The sequence below is a fragment of the Poecilia formosa genome, unplaced genomic scaffold (genome assembly GCF_000485575.1).
Source record: "Poecilia formosa unplaced genomic scaffold, Poecilia_formosa-5.1.2 Scaffold4, whole genome shotgun sequence".
Lineage (NCBI taxonomy): Eukaryota > Metazoa > Chordata > Actinopteri > Cyprinodontiformes > Poeciliidae > Poecilia > Poecilia formosa.
In genome coordinates, this window is record NW_006799943.1 from 998,584 (window position 1) to 1,021,752 (window position 23,169).

The 23,169-nt window shown below is 39.1% G+C and overlaps 2 protein-coding genes across 4 annotated transcripts; both read right to left on the reverse strand.

The window, feature by feature from the left end:
• Nucleotides 1-62: 62 nt before the first annotated feature.
• tdrkh (tudor and KH domain containing) lies at nucleotides 63-15,131 on the reverse strand. Of its 3 annotated transcripts, none has more exons than XM_016674781.1 (15): nucleotides 14,925-15,131; nucleotides 12,314-12,378; nucleotides 9,744-9,889; nucleotides 9,565-9,656; nucleotides 7,169-7,370; nucleotides 6,450-6,589; nucleotides 6,060-6,366; nucleotides 5,790-5,956; nucleotides 4,501-4,676; nucleotides 3,432-3,496; nucleotides 2,426-2,577; nucleotides 1,578-1,688; nucleotides 1,314-1,368; nucleotides 743-818; nucleotides 63-641 (listed from the first exon to the last, which is right to left on the reverse strand). In XM_016674781.1, exons 2-14 carry the CDS (start codon nucleotides 12,376-12,378, stop codon nucleotides 763-765), a joined length of 1,734 nt encoding a protein of 577 aa, XP_016530267.1. In that variant the 5' UTR covers nucleotides 14,925-15,131; the 3' UTR covers nucleotides 63-641; nucleotides 743-762. The 3 variants fall into 3 exon arrangements, with proteins under 3 accessions (XP_016530267.1, XP_016530265.1, XP_007558832.1); XM_016674779.1 differs by having other exon boundaries at nucleotides 12,314-12,427; XM_007558770.2 differs by lacking the exon at nucleotides 12,314-12,378 and having other exon boundaries at nucleotides 14,925-15,126.
• Nucleotides 15,132-16,365: 1,234 nt separating this feature from the next.
• On the reverse strand, nucleotides 16,366-22,636 carry LOC103142628 (nucleoside diphosphate kinase B-like). Its single transcript, XM_007558781.2, has 5 exons — nucleotides 22,528-22,636; nucleotides 19,310-19,442; nucleotides 17,855-17,956; nucleotides 17,659-17,771; nucleotides 16,366-16,750 (listed from the first exon to the last, which is right to left on the reverse strand). The coding sequence occupies exons 2-5, from the start codon at nucleotides 19,436-19,438 to the stop codon at nucleotides 16,636-16,638; spliced, it is 459 nt and encodes a 152-aa protein (XP_007558843.1). The 5' UTR covers nucleotides 19,439-19,442; nucleotides 22,528-22,636; the 3' UTR covers nucleotides 16,366-16,635.
• Nucleotides 22,637-23,169: the final 533 nt, after the last annotated feature.

Sequence of the window (23,169 nt, forward strand, 5' to 3'; positions counted from 1 at the left end):
TTCCGAATGGAGGTCATCGACAGATCCACAAACAAAACAGAGAAGTCTTTAAGGGAAACGAATGAATGGCCACCACAGTTTAATCATAAACCGATGAAACAATGAAGAAAGAATATTATTTTATTGCATTGTGGTTATTCAGTTTACTTTAGAAATGTGCAATGAAAATAAAGATACAATCTCTGTCAAATAAAATAAGTAATTTATTGTAATATAGGTCAATATAATATTTCTCTGAAGAACAATGTTTCATGGCTAATGGACCACTTCATGTCACCCTTTTTAAAGTGAACTGACTCTGTTCATTGAACAATGCTGCCTGACTTCTTTTCAAAAATATTAGATGAACTTTAATATATTTAACATATATAATAAACAATATACACAAAAGAAAATGCCTCAACCATTTTCCTTTAAGTAACCACTAAGTCTCATAACAGTCCATTTGAGGAATCTTAAACACAAATTTCCCAAACTTTTTCAGACACAGCAGCACTGGGTACAAGAACCCTAAAGCAAAACAAGAAAATGAAAATGGCTGGACAAACGGTGTTGCTCTTGACACGTAGGGAAGGCTCCACATTGGTGATTTAAGTGGTTAGACACGGGACAAACATTCTTGCTTCTCCTGTTCATACAACCTGGACCAATGCAAAAGAGTGCTTAATTAAAACTGGAACACAAGAGGCATAATGTCATCATTTTCAACAGATACAACGTTTAAGTAGCAAAAAAATAATGCCTTTATGTATCTGTTTGGTCTCAGAGCAGCTCATCTTCTACACCATCATCCACACTTCCTGAGACTGAAGCAGCTTCTGAGGGACAAAAGAAACATGTCAGAAGTCACATCACATTAGAAAGAGCCCGTCTGCCTGTGACATGACTCAAGCTGAAATGCAGCTAATGAGTACCGTCAAACAGCTAAAAACTGCATGTGAAGCATTTCTCACCTAACAAGACAAACAGCACTCATCAATTACACACCTTTGAGGGTATTTAAAAAAATAAATAAAAATTTCATATTTTCCCAGATTTAAGTTTCTATGGTTTTGTCCTCATGTGGTAACCTAGAACATGCTTGAATAATAGTCTCCAAGAAATAAGAAAAATGAACCACAATGCAAGTTTTCATCTCAAACTTAGAAAGTAATCACTGAACACGGCAAGATTTTGGGTTTCATGGTAAACATGGGTTTTATTCTGAATACTATATGAGCTGTTTACACTCTGGTTAGTGTATTTTGGTGTGTCTGTGCGTGTGTGTGTGTGTGTGTATACATACACCCCCTACCTCCAGTTTCTCCACTCACCTGACAAACTGATACATGACAGACTGAGCTCTGAAGTCGCTCCTATTACATCATCCTGCAAGGAGACAACAAATCCACTTCAAGATGTTTTCAAATAGTCAGGTTTAAAACAAATGTAGGGGAAAGTGTAAGTTCATGCTGGCCATGAAGCCCAAAACTGATCTAGGAGTGAAAAAACAAACAAACAAACAAAAAAACATGCCAGTTCTTGTAAAACCTCTGGAGACATTTAAGTTTAATTCACACTTTGTTTTAAAGACTCACCAACATCCTTTGCAAACAGCCTAGATTGTCCCCTTCTACCTTCTCATTAAATGTTTCCTGGAAGCTGACAGCATGGCCCAGCCGTATGAGCTCCTCACCGATATCCACAGCCTAAATGAAACAGATTGAATATTTTGTTTAAAGACATGTTTCAAACAAAAAATTCCACATCTTGGTCATTTCACCCTTTCATATTTAATACCTTTCGATTTTAGTCTTAGAGTACTATTGTTTTCTTTTGTGAAATGATGCTGTCAACTTTGGAATACTTTGCACCAACTATCATTGACTTGTATTATGTTATATTTATTCACCACTTTGACAAAAGTAAAAGTAATCTTCTAACTAGGGAGATGTGCTCCTCTGACTAATAATTACAGCAACATTTAGTAAGTTAAAATTAAGACCCTATTCAAAAACTATGAAATCAAATTCAGATATTTGATCTATTCCTCTCCATTCATCCTACCAGGACTCATGACTTACTAAAATATGTTCTTTTGAATGTCTGGCTGTTGAGGTGAAGACACGTGTTTTAAGTGGCTCACTTAAAATGTTTGGTTTGACTCAACATGTTAAAACATTCAGTACACAGATTGGATCATCCCGTGTATTTGATCATCAGTAAGGGTTTTAGTAACTGATGTCAACCTTAATTATATGTGAAATTAGAGCATTGTTTATCTTCATAATTCATGAAAATGAACTAAAAAAAGAAAAAAAAAACTTATTTAGCCACAATTGGTACAACAGAGCTAAACGGCAATGTATAGGTCTGAAATATGTGAACAAATTCACAAATGGATGAACTGGTCTGGATAAATAAAGCACAAAAAAAACCAACTAACCTTTCCTTTGCTGTTGTCATAGAGATTAACACTTGGCCAGGACGAGACTTCGGAGTGGGAGTAACTGCAGAGTTTGGCCTGCAGGGGTCTCCAGTTAGCACAGTATGTCAACTGTTCAAATATGTCCAGAGCTGCTTCAGTCCAAGCCTCTCCTGAATGAGAAAACAGAAACACTGTCTGTAGACACAGCATCTGGAAAATACAGGCTAATATAGGCTATAGGCACATCTGTAGTCAATGTAAAAGAGAATAACAAGAAGCTTCTAATTGTTTACTATTTAAAGTTATTAATTGTGTGAGAAGAGACATAATCTTTTGTTTTGTCCGACATGAAAATGACCAGTTTTAGCTTAGTTAGGATTGTCTACACTACACTTGCTACACTTCTGATATATGACAAATAATTTTTATAAATTTTTTTAAAAGTCATAAGTTTGATATGTCTAAGGTAACCATAGCTGCCAAAAATCTGAGAAGACCCAGACAATGATGTCAAGGCTTTGCAATATTCTGATACTTTAATTCACAACTTCTGAGTCAAATGGAGGTCTTCTTGTGGATGCATGAAGGAAACATTGAGCCAACTGCCCAATGCATCAGGCAGTATGTTAAGGTTTCGACACAAGTGGGTCTTTAAAATAAACAGTGACCTTCAGTATTCCACCAGATTACCAACCAAGTAGCTTAACAACAAAGTCACAACATTTGACCCAAATATTACAATTTAAAAAGGTAAATCTACCAAATACTGATGAAACATGGAAACTTTGGAATATGAAGAAACATTTGTTTAAAGAAATCTCTAAAAAAAAAAAAAAAAGAAAAATAAAGTCCTCTCTCTCATTTTTTCATTTAGATAATAAAAAATATTTTGGTTGACCTAAATGAAGATAGTCTGATTTGATGTCAGACAAAAAGGTTATGGGTCTTTTCATATAATGTATACAGAAATCTGGCTTCAAATGTGTGTCTGTGAATGTAATTTTAATCGGGGTGAATATTTTACCTTTAGGCCTGACCCCTGCTAAGCTGCACTCAATAGCTTGGAATGGTAAGCTGAGGAAGTCGCTCCTGGAATTTTAGTGGAGCAAAAATAAGAAGCTGTTATTAAGTTTTGAAGCAAGTGCTGCATGCAAATGTGCTCCTGGCAGCAGCTGTGGAGCACAGGACAAAAACAAGGCTGAGTTAAAGTGCCCTGCAAGAAGGTGGAGACATGAAAGTTGACCGAAGTTCAATAAAATCCATTTCTCTTACACAGCAACAAATGATGCTCCAAATGTAAAGAGGCAGTATTACCCATTTTCCACAAACAAAGTGCCATTTTATAGCACAATCAAGTAACTAAGTTATCTTCAATTGTTATAAAAAGTATCAAATATCAAAGAAATGTGACTTTGTAATTTAACACCTGGAAATTGGCCCTCTGTTGATTTAAAAACTCCTGCTCTTTCTGAAACTCTGCTTTCAGGAAGTATTATTATGTGATGGAAAGCTAAAAAGAAGTTGACTTTACATAATACTGCCCCTTTTAGATATTTATAACACATTCCGTGAGATTCTTGTAGCAAAGCCGAGCAGATTACAATACTTTGCATTTCTGAGACTACAATGAAAAACAAATCACTAGTCTGGTCACAAATTCATGGACAAAGCAAGTCATCCCAAGGTCATCGACATGTACTGTCGATGACAAGCTGATACAGCGTCCTGAATGTCCTGAAGTTGTTAAATGGAAACTGCAACTCAACATCTTTGGGAAGAAATGAACAGTTATCTTGTAAGTCTTACATTTTTGAAACATAACACCATTGTAGGTCTCTTTCTCACCAAGCTTAAAGCTGACGTTCTGTAAAGGTCAGAATGCTTATCAGCTAGTAGGTGATCAAACACTCATTTCACTTACTGAGATCCAAATCAGTTTAGAGCCCATATTTAAATCTTAAACAAACCTGCTATAAAAAATCTATAAAGTCAAAGTATTAGTAAGGGGTTAAACTTATAAATTCAGCTGGGAATCAAATCATGTTTTTTTCCTTCTACAGATAAGTCCACCTTACAATCATGGCATCTCTTACCTGAGGGGACGCAGGCTGTCCCTGGAAAGCTCCCCGTTGTCCCCGAAGTCCACATAGTAAAGGTCCACCAGTCCAGATCTCAGAAACCCCAGCACCCTGGCCCTGTTCCATGTGTTGTAGTCTCGATACGGAGCAGCCACAATGTCTCCAACCAAAATGCTATCCATCCGCTGCTCCTGCAGACCCACAACACCAGCTGCATTAACGTTTATTTACCAACTGTATGTAGACAATTCTGGTGTTCCAGGCCCTTCTAGACCTCAGCTGTATAAAATCTGGTCCCTTAGGCACGAAGACTTCTACAAATATTTATGAAAAAATGCGTCTTTTTAGGAACTCAGTTAGCCAGTTAGTTCAGTGGTTAAAGTTTCTCACTAGTAAATATTCTAATCAGCTGATAGTGACAGGAAAACAGAAAACATTGTGAACAGCAAGCAGTCACAAAGTGGTGGGTCGGGTCGGGCTGACACTGGAAGGGTCTCTGGAGAGACTGGAGAATTTGGCTTCAAACCTTTGTGAAGGAGTCCTGACCCCAGATACTGTGCCCTGTCAGACATCAGGTGGATGGAAGACAAGATAACAGCACATCTGACAAAATTGTGTTAAAGAGGAAATATAATGCTATTTTATTTCACCCTTTCATACATTTTGTTGTGTACTTTGAGTGTCTAGGACTGCAGAAAAGTTCTAGTGTCTCCCAGTGCTGCGTTTTCAGTTTTTTCTATTTCCGTCCATTTTTTTTGAACTATTACGTCACAGTATTTGCTCTGGAACTTCAAAACAAGGTCATGGACTTTCAGCTAACCAATAATTTTTTTTAATTATTTTTTTATTTCTCACAGCAGTTTTGTAGTCCAAACTCCAAGATCCTGAAGCTACAAGTGGATGAGTTAAAACATAAGTCAATTCATCATTGAATTGCATCAGAGAGTCTTCAAAGTGCATGGTTAAATTGTACTTTTTCTTGATCTAATTGAGTTTTTTCTGACTATGGAAATAAAAGACACAGCAAAGCACTAAGCTGCAAACTTTATTTTACACATAAATTTATGTTGTTGTGACGTCCTGCTCATTGTATTGATAGCAGTAGCATTTTGCTTTCTGCTAGAGTAGTGATACTTCAAAATGCACTCACAAGACATGAATGGGGACACAGCTAGAGCTGCTAGAAGCTACTGTCAAACAGTACACAATCAATTAAAACCAGCTGCTGCCTCTTCAGTGGACTGTTGTGTGCTTTATCTTTAACCCATAAAGTGCAACATGATTAACTCCGCACATGTACTTACTGTGGGGTTTTCATTTGTGTAGAAGTTGTTCATCTCCTCTGTCAGCTTGTCCAGCTGGAGGGAGCGAATGCCCAGAATCTGGATCCAGAAGTGGTTTGGGTTTTCCGATGCAGACACATAAACCTCTAAGTGTTCATCAGGCTGGAAGCTCAGGTCTGGGCTGGGAACTGGGGCACACAGAAGAAATCAAAATCATTTGTGTCAAACAACTGGAGTTGAATGGAAACTAATACAGGTAGAGTTGCTGAGAAATGATTAAAGTGAGCTGACTTTCAAACTTGGACACTTCAGAGAGCGTATCTGTGGAAACACTGCTCTCCTCTTCCTGCTCATCTGTGCCTTTCAGTGCCTTCATCTCGAGAAGCAGACGTTCAGCCGTGGCTTCTTTGGACTGAACAAGTCCATTCTTTGTGTAGGAGACGGAGCTGTTGTTGTTCAGACCGACAGGGCATTTGGGTTCCATGCAGCAGGGATCTGGATTCACAACTTTATGTCCACGTTTCTGGCGAAGGGCAGATGACTGAGAGATCTTTGACCTCACCACTGCATCCGCTCCAACTCTTTCTAGAATCATCTCCTGCAAGTAAAAAAAAAAAAAAAAGTAGTGAGCCTAACTCTAAATAAAGAGTTGAATTTATAAAATCCAAATAAGTGGTTCACCTTGGCCTGCTTGACCTCCTGTTTGCTCCCGGTGATGGTCACACTCCCCTTTCCTCCAGGGCTGTGCTTTTTCTCTCTGGAACAAACTATTTTGGCTCCTGTGCTTCTTGTGATTAGTTTCAAACCCTCACCACCACGTCCTAAAACACACACATAGATAGATACACACACACACACACACACACACACACACACACACACACACACACACACAACTACTAGTTGCAAAATACTCAATAAAAGCAGGCAGCTTTAACCTGTGGGATTCCTCGAGGTTTCATACTAGGCCCATTATTGTTTGCATTTTCTATACCACACCCAGCAATATTATTCAGACTTTCAATAAACTGTTAGCAGTTTTATGTCAGTGATCTTCCACTGTGCCTGTTTCTTAAACCATATCAGTTCAAAAACTTATTGTATTGATCATATTGTTATTGTATTGACTAACTCAGACAAAAAAAACGGCGGCCTACTAATCATCTTTTTTTAATTCTAGTAAAACAGAAACAATAAATGCAGCCCTACCTAAAATACACTTCCATAACAGCCACATCTACAAAGTCCAGCAACAATATGATAAATGCTCACCAAGATGATTCACTAAATTTAGCCACTAATTTCCAACAGCTGACCATGGAAATTGGGTTACTCAAAGTCTCATGAGTCAAGGAAAAAACGTCCTAAGGAAAACAAGTTAACTCTATAAATGAGAGTACCTATAACACGTCCAAAAGCGTTCTGAGGAACCTCTACAACCTCCACTGTTGGCTCACAGTCCGTAGCCAGGTTCTCCAGGACACAGCGGGCCAACAGGACCTGCTCTTTTGAGCCCTGTATCTGGACACACACAGCAGCCTTATGGCCAGTTTCCTCCGAGTATGAAGCAACTCTCACATGAGCGCCAGACTTCTGGCTCGCCTAAAAAACAGGAACAGAAAGAGGCAGGAGCTTACCAAGTGGATGAAGCACTGTGTCCTTAGCCATTAAATGAGACATGTACCAGACAAAGGATAAAACATGACGACTGTGTTGTTCCGTTTTGAGAAAATAACAGGCCGAGGCCCTGTCCACACAGAGACGATTTAGGTGTATCCACAAAATGTTTTTTGTTGTTTAGGCCGAGCGTCCACATGGATTTAGCGTCTTAGGAGACCAGAAACAATCATTTATGAAACCAGGTTCCAAAGGGAATACATTGCAGAATGGCGGTTTCATGTTTCCTGGTGGCCAGGTCTTTTTTTTTTAAACATTGATGTTGACGTTCCATCTAAATCTCAAGCACAGGGGTCCCCAAACTTTTTCCCGTGAGGGCCACATAACTTTTTCTTTCTCTGGTGGGGGACCGGAGTTAGTTTGTAACAGAAAAAGTGTGACGATTGCAGGAGTGCCTAAATGTAAAAATGTATTGTTTTCCAGAAAGCACAATCAAATAACCCTCTATGGGTTCTTCACAGAATAAATCCAGGAATTAACACTATTTATGAAATAAATACCATATTTTCCGGACTATAAGCCACAACCCCAAAGTTTAAAAAAAACAAAAAACAAAAAAAAAAACAAAAAAAAAACAGTAAACATACACATATAAGCCGCACCGGACTATAAGCCTCAGATATCTCTGCCGCTCTAGGTTTTCCACAACGATGCAGCAGCAGCAGAGGGGGGTGGACACCCAAAATTTGAGTCAGAACAGGTCAATTGAATATCACATTTAATAGGGTTGAAAAAGAAAAAGTTGCCATGTGTAGATTTAACTGAACTGATTACGGTAGTTTCTGAACGGTAACTGTAACAGTAAAAGTGCTGATCCTTCGTGTCCTAGCATGTGCCCATTTTCATTTAGCACATGCTAGTACCACTACTAGCATGTGCTAAATGAAAATGGGCACTTTCTTCTCCTTCTTCTTCTTGTGCTTTAGATTTCAACGCAGCTTGCATCCATTATTGTTGCACTACTGCCATCTATTGGATCCTAATATCTATACCTCAAATTCTCATCATGATCCCAGCATTATTTCAAAAAACAAAAAATCTTCTTTATCCCCTCTATGCCATTTAACTGATCAACAATATTCTCAAATATCAATTCCCTATGAAAACCTAATTCTGTTTTAATGGGCGCTTTCTTCTTTGATTTCCAATTTTGACTTCCAATGATTCATTTCCTGCTAAAGAGCCCCCTGGTGGTTGAAGAAAAATCCACATATAGCCCAGTGCGGCTTATAAGCTGCAAGGTTCAAAGCTTAGGAAAAAAGTAGTGGCTTATAGTCCGGAAAATACGGTATATGAAAAAATTATCTAAATGCTCTCTGGTATTGTTCAGGGGGCTGGACCAAATGTGGAGGCGGGCCGGATCTGGCCCGCGGGCCGTAGTTTGGGGACCACTGCTCTAACACTTTCACAAATAACAAATATGGTGCAGTTCTGGCCATGTTACATCACCTCCTGCTACACTTTTGTTTTATGGCGCCGCATCCTGTCATGTGGTGAAACATTTTTTTTCTTAAACATTTACAAAGATATTCTGTGCTTGTCTCCATGTTGAGAGGGTATAAATCTATTCCGGTGCTGGTAATGAAAATGAGTGTAAACAGCTCTGCTCAGGTTTGAATCCAGACTCCAAAATAGAGTTTAGATCAGGCCTAAAATATTGAACTCGACCCAGTCAGAGCCCGCAGTCATTGTGTTCAAGTCCAGTCCAATTCAACTAATCAACCTTTAATTAAAGGCTGGACACCAAAGTAAACCCAATATATTTTAATTACAATTTTATTACTTTCATTTTTAGACAACCATTTGAGTAAGCAACTCCTGCTCATAGCTTTTGCTTAACATCTTCAAGCTCCATCTTGTCACTTGTCACCGCAGGCTGAGTCAAGTGCAAATCATCAAGAATGTGTGACTGATAGGATTCTATCACCACTGCTGCTCCATCAGAGCTGGGCAGAGTGTGCATGCAGCGCACTGCGCTTGTTATTGTCTGACCAGCTTCTCCATCCTACCTACTTTCTTTATTTCCTGATCAAAGTAAACTACCTATGCCTCTATTTACACTATAATAAGTAGACTCCTTAAAGGTAAAATAAGATGAACGAAGGTGTGAACTACTTACCACATCCAGAAATGTAGCATGACATCTGGAGATGTTTCTATACACTTCTATAGGAAGAATAATTTTGGACTCCTCAGTGTCAGGCTCCTGACCTGTCGGGACATCAGAGAATAATAAATAATTAGTGGTTGATTGTCTATTCATTCATATATGTTTGTTTCATAACAGCACCAACTTACTGCTGCTGGCGTTGCTGATGTGGCGATAGACAATGTAGCCTATTGTAGCTCCAACAGACAGGCCTGCAGCCAGAGCTACCATTTTCCCTCTGGGTCCGTCCTTCACAGCATCCATGACGTAGCGCACACTCAGCGGGATGCTACACCTGAGACAGGACACAAGGGCATTATCAGCTCTCTGCTGTCCAGCACTTCTCATGGCATATTCACGTTAGGGGTGCACCGACTGCAATTTTCTGGCCAATCTTTAAAACGTCTGACCTGCAGATTCTGATTTTGGCTGACAGTGACACCAGCTTTGTTTTATTAATTGACACTGTCTGATATAAAAAGGTCCCAATCCACCTAGGGATGCACGATATTATCAACATGGTATCGGTATCGGCTGATATTAGCTTTAAGATTTAATATCTGACATTGGCCATTCCATCAAAATAACTCGCTATATAAAAGCCGTTGTGACTAACCAGTGACAATGATGTCTGCAGCACATCACAACATCCAATTTGCACTGTTTGAGTGTTGACATTGTCTTAGAGAGGTCAAATGTCGTGTAAATTTGGTATTAAACATAATGCAAGCTGAAAGTCATTGCAACCTCCTTTTTAGCATTAAAAAGTCCTATAGTTTCAGTAAGAAGTTATAGGAAAAAAATATCGGTATTTGTATTGGTTATCGGCCAAATGAATTGTAGTATATCGGCATGTCGGATATTGACCAAAATCCAATATCGTACCTCCCTAAATCCACTCTCAGTGTTCCAATCTTAGTTTAGTGAAAAACACAAAATAGTATCCATGAAGCAATATACATTTGTTTTAATCCAACCAGGGTTGAAACGTTTAATCAAAATCATCATAATGATTATTGAAATAATGGTCAGCTAATTTAGTAATTGTCATTTGCTAAAAGAACAACACACTCGGAGCAGTAAGTCAAATCTGTTCAAAAATATATCCATCTTGCATTTAAGATAATACAAAGGTGCCAACAGGACCTTTTTATTATCTTAGGTGGCTGATGTAGCTTCACTTGGTTCAAGTTCTGTAAAAAAAAAAATCTTTTGCTATCCAATTATTAATCAGTTTAGTCCAAAAATAAAAATAATGATTTTTTGATGGTCAAAAAAATAATCACCAGATCAGCCTATGCTGTACTGATGTTAATTCAAGCAGAAAGGACTGAGTTGTCACAAGTTGTGACGGCCTCATCTTTTTCTACAAATGATCAAACATTCACAAAAACAAAGGTTGTTATTGCATTTTAGGCAATAACACGTTTATTTTCATATTTGACAAATCAAATGAAATATTTGGTTAATTGCATTTTTAAAGTATTTCTAATATTTTGTGTTAGAAATACATTTTATTTTTATCCTGATTAATCAATGACTCGTCAGAATAATCAATTACTAAAATAATTATTAGTTGCAGCCCTAGACGGCATATTATGTAAAAAGCCTAGCATTTCTGTGCAAACTACTAAATTATAAGCCCGCAGTCATTGTGTTCAAGTCCAGTCCAATCCAACTAATCAACTAAAAAAATAAGTTACTTTGGTCTCTTATTTTTACTTTTTTGCACAACAGGTTAGACTACAGGCCTGTTTTGAGCATCTTACCAAATATAAAGTGCACAGCATTATTTTGCTTTTACAAAATCACAATGTTTGAGGTCAGATGAGGACAACTAAATATAGCAACAAAGTGTCCATGTTGGCAACAGTGTGATTATTGTTAACCTCACATGTGCAAACATGACCTGGTGGACGAGGACCAGGGGACAGTCTGTGTCAGTCAGTGGAGCAAAAGAGGACACTGGATGATTTTTAAACCTTTGCAGAAGTAGAAAAGATCAGAAGATAAGATTGACTTCACATGTAAATATCCACCCGAAATTAAGGAAATCATGGCCAATCTGTCGGTGCATCCCTAATTCAGGTTTTCTTATTAAAAACATCAAATGCGTTCCAGTGTTAGTTGGGGTCAAGGGAAGTCTTTAGCGTTTGACTTTGATGAGCAGCTCTGTAGCAGTCATGCAGCAAAGAAATGAAAGTAGCAGCAAACCTGAATTCAAGCAGATCCAGTATGGAACAATGTCACAAACTAAACACTGATGTTCATTTTACTCTCAGCAAGAGTCCATTTCAGGAAACATTTAATATTACCAAGGTGTCCATTTTCACTTCATCACAATCAGTTAAAAAAAGATACAAACTGAGCACAAGTAGTCACATCTAGCAATAAAACAACATCCTCTAATTTAACAATTAACTTCTGTTGTACACACACACACACACACCCACACACACACACTGCTTGTAGCCAAGCCAATAACTACAGGCCCCCTGACCCTGACTGATGCATGAAAAGCACCAAAAGCTGCTAAAGGTTCATGCTGTTCACTTTATTCAGTCAAACATTCCAACAGTTCGTTCCATGCGTTGTGTGTGATTTTTCTTAATAATGCTTTAGGCTGAGCAAAGTGAGATGAGGAGCCAACACTTGGAGCAGTGAGGGGTAATGAATGACTCCAGATCACACAGCACCACCATGCAAAGGCCTGTCTCACTTGGAGAGGAGGACTTGGGAGCTGTAGCTGACAAACACGCGTGACTTGGACACGCCAACATCCATCTCAGAAGAATTCGGACAGAAAGAGAAAGTGTCTGCAACTCCAGCGTTTCTTTGTCATTTAAGAATAAGATCAGAAGCGGTGAGAGACAGGCAGAAGGAGAACAACATTTAACTAAATGGCAGCAAGCTGAGCTTGGACACCAAGCAATAAATACGGGATCACTATCCGTGAAGGAGACTCTGTTTTCTTACTCAATTAAATGACAGTAACAAAATAAATCACACAAAAGTGTCTTATTTCAGAGTTAAAGCTTTCTGGTTTGGAAAAAAAGTTAATTACACCGTCATCTTACATTGAATAAATTAAGAGTAGATACATCTCATTTGTCAGTTTAAAAGTGTCTTTTGAAAATAAGTAGGTCAGTGGGTATGTAATCCCATATTTGTTTTTAAAAATATCTTTTTATTGCTCTGATGTAATATTCTAATTTTAAATGTCATGTTTTCATTAGTTGTTAGCAGAAAATCATCATGATTAAGACAAAAAACCCGTGTGTGTAATTTATCTATGTAATTTGTTTCACTTAGTAATAACGTTTTCAATAATATTCCAATTTATAGCTTAGGTCTGTAAATACAGTTAAGAACTTGTGGAAACACCCAGAAAAAAAAATTCTATAACATACAGGGCCTATGAAAAGCAATCACTCCCTTTGATATTTTACTATTTTGTTACACTTAGAAATCAATAATGATCAACATAATTTGGCTTTCACAATTAAAAAAAAGATCCTTCATTCCAAAGTGAAAACAGATTTCTACAAAATAATGAAGATTCATGTATTTAACATAACTGACAGAAGAAATACTCTCCCCACCACTTTAAAGTGACTGACCTAATTCAACAGAGGTCCAGCCATCTGGTACTAGTAGTCTCAAATTGAGTGGACTGGAGATCAGCTGAGTGCAGTGAGTTTGTCTCCAGTGATTGTAGTCTGGAAAGTTCATCAGTATTTCTGGCATGAAAACTAAAGAAAACTCCCAACTAATCAGAAAAAGGTTTACTGAAAGGTAGAAGTCAAGGGATGGACAAAAAAAATTCTAAGGTCCTGAACATCCCCTGGAGTTCTGTTAAATCATTCATCAAAAAGTGGAAGAAAAATGCAACATGAGTAATGCAATAGGCTGATCTATTCCTAGATTCTTAGATCTATTCCTAGATCAGCCTGACATCACAACCCAAGAGATCAGGAAGAACGCACCAGGTCACCATGACAACGCTGAAGGAGTAACAATCTTCAGCAGCTGAGAAAAACAGACTCTCCAGGCAATAACTGTTGCCATGGTTCTCCATCCTTGTAAACTTGTGAATATGAATTTTGTTGTAAGTCAGATGAGCTCAGAGTTTTCCAAATTGTGGCGTTATCTTGGGTATCTGCAGGTTTCGCCTGAAACTCATTGACACCATGAATTTCTTCTTATCCCATCTAAAATGTTTTACCATGAATTCTAACGAGGTCACTGAAGTTTCTGAAGTTTATTTCTTCCTTCATGAAGTTGTTTCCACTGGTTTCTATCCCATGTGTGCAGCGGTGAATTTACCTTAGCTACAAAGTGATTCCACAGCTTTTAGTAGCAATCCTTTGGATGGTGAACATATTAAATAAACAGAAGATAAAACAATCTAACAGCAGAGTTGTGAGTCTGTCTTTTGGTTAATTTGGTTCACTTAAGTAACTGGAGAATTAAATAAATCGTTTTACAAGTTGTTGTAGGAATATTCTGAATCATCAGTTTTTCCGTTTCAATTTTTATAAATTCCATTACTAAAATGAGTCCCATTGAGGAGGTTTTTTTTGTTTTGTTTTCATTTTTTAACTCCTTAAATTCCATTTCTGAGTCAAAAGTATCTTTCCTTTATTTATTTCTTAATATTTAACTATTGCCCCCAAGTCTAAGACTGTCACACTGATTCAGCTTTGATCTTTTGTTTCTTTCAAAGTAGTTAAAGATCTCCAGATCAATTTTTTCTACCCCATGAATACAAACTGGCAAGGAAAAAAAAACTTACCTGGTCGGTAAACCTAAAATTTCAAAGAGCTTTTAAATGAAAAATCAAATTGTAATGATAGTAAAATAAAAATAATATTAAAAAAATACCGTTTGAATGGCAGTTATTGCTACAGGTTTTTAGTTTAAGATGAATATTAAGGACTAAAAGTTAAACTCCTTGTCATATCTGAGAGATTTGACGTTTTAGCTGACGCATTGCTGCGACTTCCTTTAAGAATTTGCCGTCACGTCCACGCTAAACTCTGTTACCGAAGGGTTTCTGTGACATCTGAGTAAACTATACGGTCACTAATACCGCTTTCCGGCTGAATGAAGACCCTGGTCCTGATGATGAGCCAGAAAACCCTCAACACTTTCTCCACTTAGCCAGTCAAATAAGCTAATATTAGCTAGGTTTAGCAGGTGCTAAGTGAGAGGTAGAGGTCAGTTAAGCACACATTCCCAGTAATACACTCAACAGTACTGTTTATTTTTGAGGCCTAGTATCTTCTACAATAACTACAAATAAACATGTTATAATAAATGAGACTCACAAACGTCTGCAGCAGCCTATCTCCTGGTTGAATTGACACTGGTTGTTACAGTCATCAAGTTACCCAGAGAATTCGCAGTAAACCGGAAACTGAACTTTTTTCAACCTTCAAACAAAATCACTCCAGCAGGAGTGACTGAACACAACGGCGTGGCAAACGACGCGACGCACAGTGTTTCATGTATGCAATCATTTTCTATATCTATGAGTCACATACATGGCCTCAACGTTAGTTAAAAACTCTTATTTCGAAGCGTTAACCGGAAGCGTTGAGCTGCTCACGTCAGCGCTTGGTGCAACCCAACCGAGGTCGATGCCTCTTAACCAGCAACATGCTCTCAGAGAGGAATGGAAACGTATATTTTGAACCTTTCCACATTTTGTCTCATTCCAATCAAATATGAAAAAACAAGTAAAACTATATGCGTTTAAAGTTGTCTGTGTTTCTGATCAATTTTATTTCAATGTAATTGTTTATTTCTATTATTCAAATATTTAAAGAAAATTAAGTTGTTGTGGATGCGGATGACGATAGGCATGAAGGATCTCCTGAAGCAGTCTGTGTTACAGCGACTCTGAAGAATCCTCCAATTGAAAACACTGTGTAAAGCAGTCTACTGCAGAGGATGGTCAGGGTTGTCCATAAAAGCCGTTAAGCTAGATCAGGGGGTGGGCAACTCCAGGCCTGAGGGCCGGTCGCCTGCAACTTTTAGGTGCATCTCAACTTCAACACACCTGAGTCAAATAATGAGGTCGTTAGCAGGACTCTGGAGAACTTGACTGCACTTGGGAGGTGATTCAGCTGTTGGATTCAAGTGTGTTGGACCAGGGAGACATCCAAGAGTTGCAGGCCACCAGCCCTCGAGGACCAGATTGCCCACCCCTGAATTACAGATTATATGCTTACATTTTTTTTCCTATCACAGTGTGACCATTTAGGGTAAACATTTTTAAAACGTATGATGGAATTAAAGTAGCCGAAAAGACATCATACAAATCACAGTTTTGGGGAAACCCCCCCCGCCCCCAAAAAAACCTATCAACTCTATAACTGGGATCAATTTGGAATCCATGTAGAGGAGGAATCTATACTGCTAAGTGATTTGAGATAGCATGTTGTGAATTAGCCTATAGACTGAATTAGGGTCAGAGTCACTGTATAAATAACCTGAATTTAATATATAGTTCAGTAAAAATCCCCTCTGCTCCATCTAAGTTATAATACAACCTCTTCTCATTTTATGGCAATTGTCAGAATGTGGCCAACTGCTTAATAGCGCCCTCTGGAGTCAGAATCCAGGTATGAACTGAAACTTGGTATATTAGAAATAACAGGTGACAGGTTTTTATGACATTGTAGTAAATGTATCTGAAATGTGGCTTTTAGTTGCAAACATAACTGTGTGTGTGTATATATAGACACAAACCTAGTAAATGAAAACTTAGGATCATGTGCATTTATTGCAAAGCGGATCAACCTTTAACAAAACTGTCAGTTACAGTTACAGATATTCAGGACTTGATGGAATGTTTTTTTTTCCAGGAATGAAATCAGGAATGACACAGGGTCCACCTCATGACCACATCCAAGGACAACATGATGAGTAGATGGGTGAAGGGAATGTGGGTTGTGTTCCTCATCTAAGCTACAGGCAAAGACAGGAAGACTGAGGCAAAGTGTCAGGGGTCCGAGCAGAGGGATCCTGAACAGCTCAGTAGAGCCAACTGAAGGCACAGCTTGTGTAGTTGACCAACTCTTCTGGTTTGAACCACAGGGAAATCTCAGTTTTGGCACTGTCCACTGAATCACTGCCATGGATAATGTTCCTGAGGAGAAGAAGAGGAAGAAGGAGAGGTAAATGGATGCTAAGCTGTTCTAGTTAACCTGACTAATCAAAGCACTTCATTCAGTCAGTTCTCACATCCACACCATAGCAACTAGTCACATGGAGACTCTGGCATCAAACCACAATATTCTGATAAGTCACTCAATTCACCCATTGAACTACAGCTGAAGACTTCAAACCTTTTGTGCCTTTATATTAATAAGAGTTACAACATTTAATTTCCCTTTGGGATCAATAATGCATGTCTGAATTTGAATTGTAGGAGACTGGCTCCAGAGCCGTGTGTCGAGGTGAATCTGACTACATCCAGCCGGAGCCTCACACACCAGCTCAGGTTCCTTCCCCACCAGAGGGACATTCCACATCTCGTTACCAGAAAACTGAATTATTCAAAATACCGCTTGACTCAAAATTGATACAAATTGATTTGTTTGCATTTGTTCAAATAGGCGGCAGTCACTCAACTCCCTGCAGGAAGTTAAATAAAAGTTGTCATAAAATGATTGCATGACTGACTCAAAGATTCATACTGAAACAAAAGATATGAACACTTATGCCAAGAGCAATTTTTCTACTAGTTTCCCAAACAGGGAAGCAACATTTTTAAATTGTACATTTTTATAGCATTCTATTGTTGTGTTGGAAATAATTCTGATTTTTGGTTTCCCATTTTTAACAGTACATTTTGGGCAATGCTTTCCTTAGCATCATCCCCATTTTGTAATTTACTCACCTTTTTTCTCCAAAATTGAATCACTCATCAAATTGAATCAGACTTTATGATTAATCAATTAGTACTTTAGTAGCCATCATCATTTCTTTTTGTACTCTTTGGCTAATTGAGTGCAGACAAACAGTTTTGATGGAACGGACCCAAACGACACTCACTTGCTGACGTCAATGCAGAAGTCTCCTCTGATGGTTCCAGGTTTGGAGTCAGCAGGGTTAGTCTCACCCAGCATGACTCTGCCAGTCTTCACCACTCCCTTTCCTTCCCACACCTGGAACATAAAGAGCAGGGATTCAGTCAGAACTGTTAACATACCAGCCTCTTCTTCTATAAAAAAACAAGTTGGGTTCTCACCATGGCAACCACTGGACCAGAGCTCATGTAGTTGACGAGGGAAGGAAAGAAGGGTCTGTCCTTAAGGTCAATGTAGTGCTGCATCAGAAGGTCCTCAGAGGCCTGCAGAGGACAAACATCATTTAAAGTTTCATTCAGATGACTGACATCTCACAAAGCTGCTGCAGTTATTACATGCAACAAACAACAACTCTGTGATGTGCTTGGTACTCTGTGAAACTACTAATTTTAATTAGAATTAAAATTAAACCATTTTTATCATGTCATATTTCACATTTGTTTTCAGTCAGACATATTGATTAAGCCCAGACTAATAGCTATAGTTATTTTTTCAAAAGCTAATCCAATCTGTAAAGTACCAAAACCATTTGTTAGTTTGTGTCTGCAGGACTCTGATCATCAAGCTAAGCTTATGATTGAGCCGCTGCTCTCTCTGTAGACTGCAACACCTAGATGGACATCCTGTCTTTTACAGCACACCGGGGTCAAAGTTCAACAAATTTCAACTTTTAACTTTGAGCTTTATTGAGCTGCTGTGCCGTACTCAGCACAGCACAGAACTGTTGTAGCATAGAGCAGCAGTACAAAGTGATGGATCACAATGCAGAGCATTCACTGTAGAATCCCCTAAAACTACTGCAGACCTGATACATCGACTGCTGCAGCCAGAGAAGCAAAATACAATTACTACAATGTATAAGCAATTATAGAAAAATGCTTCAAATCATTTTTAAGCTCCCCTTTGATCATGTACTTTTAAATTATAACACCGGAAAAAAACTTGAAGATTCCTGATGTGACCTCAGTGCTGGCTGGGATCTGCGCATGAACGCGTCAGGGACAGTTCTGCTAAAAAAAGGTGCCGGTGGCAGAGGGCACATCTGCTGAAAGCATGCCATTATCCGATTACTGAAGGAATTACACAATCCTGCATACATCTCATTTCTAATGTACAAAGTCCCTGGCTCATCCCACTGCAGCATCACAGATGAAAACTGACATCCATGCAAGAGATCATACTTGGTGCAGAAAAAGAAGGCCTGTCTGGGGAAGCTGGCTCCACATGCGCCAGAGAGGGTCCAATAATCCAAATCCTTGTCCATACATACCAAGAGACCTCTGCTGCTCAATCTGTTCAGCACATTACTGACTAAAGGATTTCACTTGAGCAGCTACTTTAATCCCTTAACCTGAGTCACCCAGAACTGCACTTTATTCACACCACACTGGATCCAAAAAGATCACCCTGATGTAGAAATTAAACTGACTACATGATCAACAGCATTCCATTCCAGATCAGATGATTAAAAGCTGCAGTGGGGTCCAGCTGGCTCTCTGCAGTCAGGAATAGATCAGATGGCTAATCAGCTCTCCAGAGGTCTTTGCTGGTGCTCTCTGCAGTCATGCGAATGTGGCTCAAAATAACAGACTTAAGCTCTTCAGGTCTGTCCTCACCTGAAGCATCTTCATGCCAACAAGTTTGAAGCCCTTCATCTCGAATCTCTTGATGATCTCGCCAATGATGCCGCGCTGCACGCCGTCGGGCTTGATGGCGATGAAGGTACGCTCCTGCAGGTCGGCCATGGTTCTGAAACGAAGCAGCAGACAGTGCGACTCAGTGGGGGTGGAGAGGGGAGGTGGTCAGGACAGCTGGGGTGGACCGGAGGAACCAGCCTGGCGGTCACTCACAGCACCGGGCTGCATTTGGCACGAGGAGCTGGGGGGCCGGCTGACGAGGGAACCGTCCCCATCGAGCCGAGGAACGCTCCGCTTAGGTCAATGAGGATCAGACACCCGGACAGAACAGAGCGGCAGCTACCAACAGCCACACCCACACAGGGTCAAAGCTTAGGTGTTACCTGCCAGGGAAGCTATAGACAACTTCCTGTTCATTCATTTTACAGTCTCTACAGTAAATGTTCCTCCCCCAATATTCAATTCAGTCATACAGACATAACTGTTATTTACAGCATTTCCAGTCAAACTGGTTAGTTCTATAGAGCAGGAGTTTCCCTGTCTATGACAAGCTGTTAGTGCCCAGAATAAAGTGCTGCTCCAATTCTAAATTGCATAAAGCACAACACACACACACACACACACACACACACACAGTCATAGATCACAGAATGAAGAGAGCTACTGCTAACTATTATCTCCACCTTTGCCATGATGCCAAGAGCTCAAGCTTAATCCCCATTTGTAACTGTTCCTAATAAACACTGCAGTATTATCTAAAGTGACTTTAGAGGGAACAAAGGGAGTGTGACTGTTAATGCTGGTGCCAAATGTTTTACCAAGATCTTAAAGCAAATAGAAGGTAGATGATTCAAAATAAAGTGGTGAGAAAAATGGTACATTATAAATCAAGATATGTTTATATAAAATGGGGCAACATCTAAAAATAAAGCAGTTTGTCATCGTAAATCGTAGCAGTTATATTTACTAAATTAAGTGCATACATTCCACTTTTCTTTTTAAATACTACTGGGAAACATAAGAGATTATGAAAAGATTAAGACTGAATCCCATTGAACTGGACCTGAAAAGAGATCAGGCTGCAAATGTAACAGTAGGTGGTGCTAATGGTAACACTTTATTTGAAGGGGGGTGAATAAGACTGTCAAGACACTTTCATAAACATGACATAACACCTGTCATGAACATGAATAAGCCTTCATGAATATTTATGACTGTTGTCATAAAGCGTCATTCGGTGCTAATATAAGATATTCTATTTGTACAACAATGGAGGCTGAACTCCGGTCCTTGAGGGCTGGGGTGTCCGGCACCGTAGATGGGCCCTTTCTCCTACACACTTGAATTAAGTGGCTAAACTACCTCACCAGCATGCAGTCAAGCTGGACAGAGCTCTGCTAATGAGCTTATGCTGGAGTCAGGTGTGCTGAAGCAGAGAGGCGTCTAAAAGCTGCAAGTCACCGCCCCCCCGAACCCCTGAGTTAGAGAACACCGACTGTACCCACTCTGTTCCACTCCCACATAAAATCAAAGAGATGAGATTTGAAAGATAAGTTTAGCATATAAATGAATGATTTCATTATGTGTTCTATGCATTTTGAGTTTTGAAGATTTACATGAGAACGTTCATGTGCTTTCGAATGACAATATTGGCTATAATCTAATCTATAAGGTTATTTCTAGGAGTGCATCAATTGTCGTTTTCTGGCCAGTAACAGATTACAGATCTTTTAAAAAGCCTGACCTGGTCATTCATATTTTGGTCTATACTCGTTTTTTTGTCTGAAACTAAAGTCATGGAGTTTGCAACAGTAGAATGACTATTGTTAATTGTAAACATGACCTGGTGGGTCTATCAGTCAAACCTCTCATAGCAGTGAGAAAGAGGACACTGGCTGATTTTTAGACCTTTGCTAAGGAAGATGAAATCATTGGAAAAGATCAGCAAGTGAGTGAGTGATCACAATGTCCCAAAATTAAGAAAATGGCACCGATTTATCAGTGCATCCCCGGTTATTTCGGTCTTAAACATGTTTGGGTATGACATCGCAAATAAAGAACCCATATTGAACAGGTTTACTATATGTGGAAAACATTCCATTAAGAAATGTCAAAGTTAAGCCCACAGATGTTCAATGTGTGAATTTTTTTGGCTTATTTCAATAAATCCCTTCGTTGCCCACTGAGTTTAAGTGTCTGTTTTTTTGTTTAACACTATATGATTATAATTTGATGGGTGACGGTTTGTATCATTTCCACCGCAATAAAGACAAAAAAAAATAAACACGTACGTTGATTTTTTATTTTTGAGGTGTGGTCTTCACGTCCCACAGTGACAGATAAATGTTCAGAGTTGCTGAGCAGACTGATCCAGACAACCCGACAGGGAATCGGGACAGAAGCACAATAGTGTGCCTGCAGATTTAAAGCTCTGATGGAGCAGGGTGGTGTTCAGCGCTCAAGTGGAAGAGATCATTATTCGCAATCTGCGACTTGGTTCACGGCTACAAGCGCAAGTTACTCGTTTAGCGCACAGTAAAAGATATTTTAATTTTTTTTTCTTCTAGTAAAGTTGCGTTAAAATAAATGATAGCCGTCACCACATCAACATTCATGATTTTCAATAGTTTCCTTCCTGTACTGTGACGTGAAGTCACGCGGCAAAAACTGATAGGTGCGCACGGGCCTGGACTTTAGCAGCGCTGCCTGCCTGCCTGCCTGCTCAGAGGAGTGAGCTCTAAATCCGCCGGCTGCTTCGGCATTCTCCTGGACAGCTGGGCAGGCGGACACCAGCGTCATCCTTCACAGGAAGTGTCTCGTTATCAGATTTCTTCCAGACAGGGATGGTGGTCGCGAATTTGAACTTGCAGTAAATAAAGAGGACAGTTCCGCATAGTTTATCAGGGAAGGTCTGGGCCTTTCTTAACAGCCACATGGTCCCTTTGTTTCCGCTGCTTGCAGTCAGACTCTTCTGTTTTAGCGACACAAGAACCGGATAGGAGCGCGAGCAGTCAAAATGCATGTTCAAGATTTAAACTCGTCACAAGAGGTGTGAACTCATTTTTAAAGGCGTTATAAATAGATTTTTGAACAAAGTACCAAAAACCTGAGAGGAAATAAGGTGAAGTCAAGCAAATTATGAAACACTGGAAAATAATTATACAAATGGCAAAAAAGGCATGATTTTGTGGCATTACCTCGACAGTGAAGCTCCGCTGAAGCAACCAGACAATCCACTCTGCGATTAATGAAAGGGAAGAACTACAGGGTAGGCGCAGCTGTTATTTATAGGAGTAGGCGGAGCTGAGACAACGGCAAGTCTCTGGAGTCAAACTTCCTTTCTTGCTTCAATATGATAAATTACGCGATCCTATAAAGCTTTTCTGTCGAGTTAAAACAACATTCTGAAAATAACCTTTATCAAGCATATTAAACGTATATTAAACTAAATATTTCTGTTTTAGTCATGTTTTTTTCGGTTTGATGGAATATTCCAATCGTTAATGTCATTTATTCAATAGCCGTAAGCAGAAAATCATTGAAATTAACAGGAATAAAAGCAAGAAAATATCAATCTGTGTTGTTAATACAATCTCAAACGGTTTTAAATCACACTTGTAAGAGCAGTCCTTCTTATAAAGTGGTCTAAAGATATCTCTAGGTTTTCCAAAGGGTTTTCTTTAAAAAAAACAAACATTATTACTGCTGTGATTATTATTATTTAGTGAAAGTATGAAAGATGTGGCCACGTTTGCCACGTTTGCCAAGTGTCAGCGTGGCAGCCATACGTTGATGATGTTGCCCATTAAAACATCTGATTAATTTTTACTGAGTTTGTG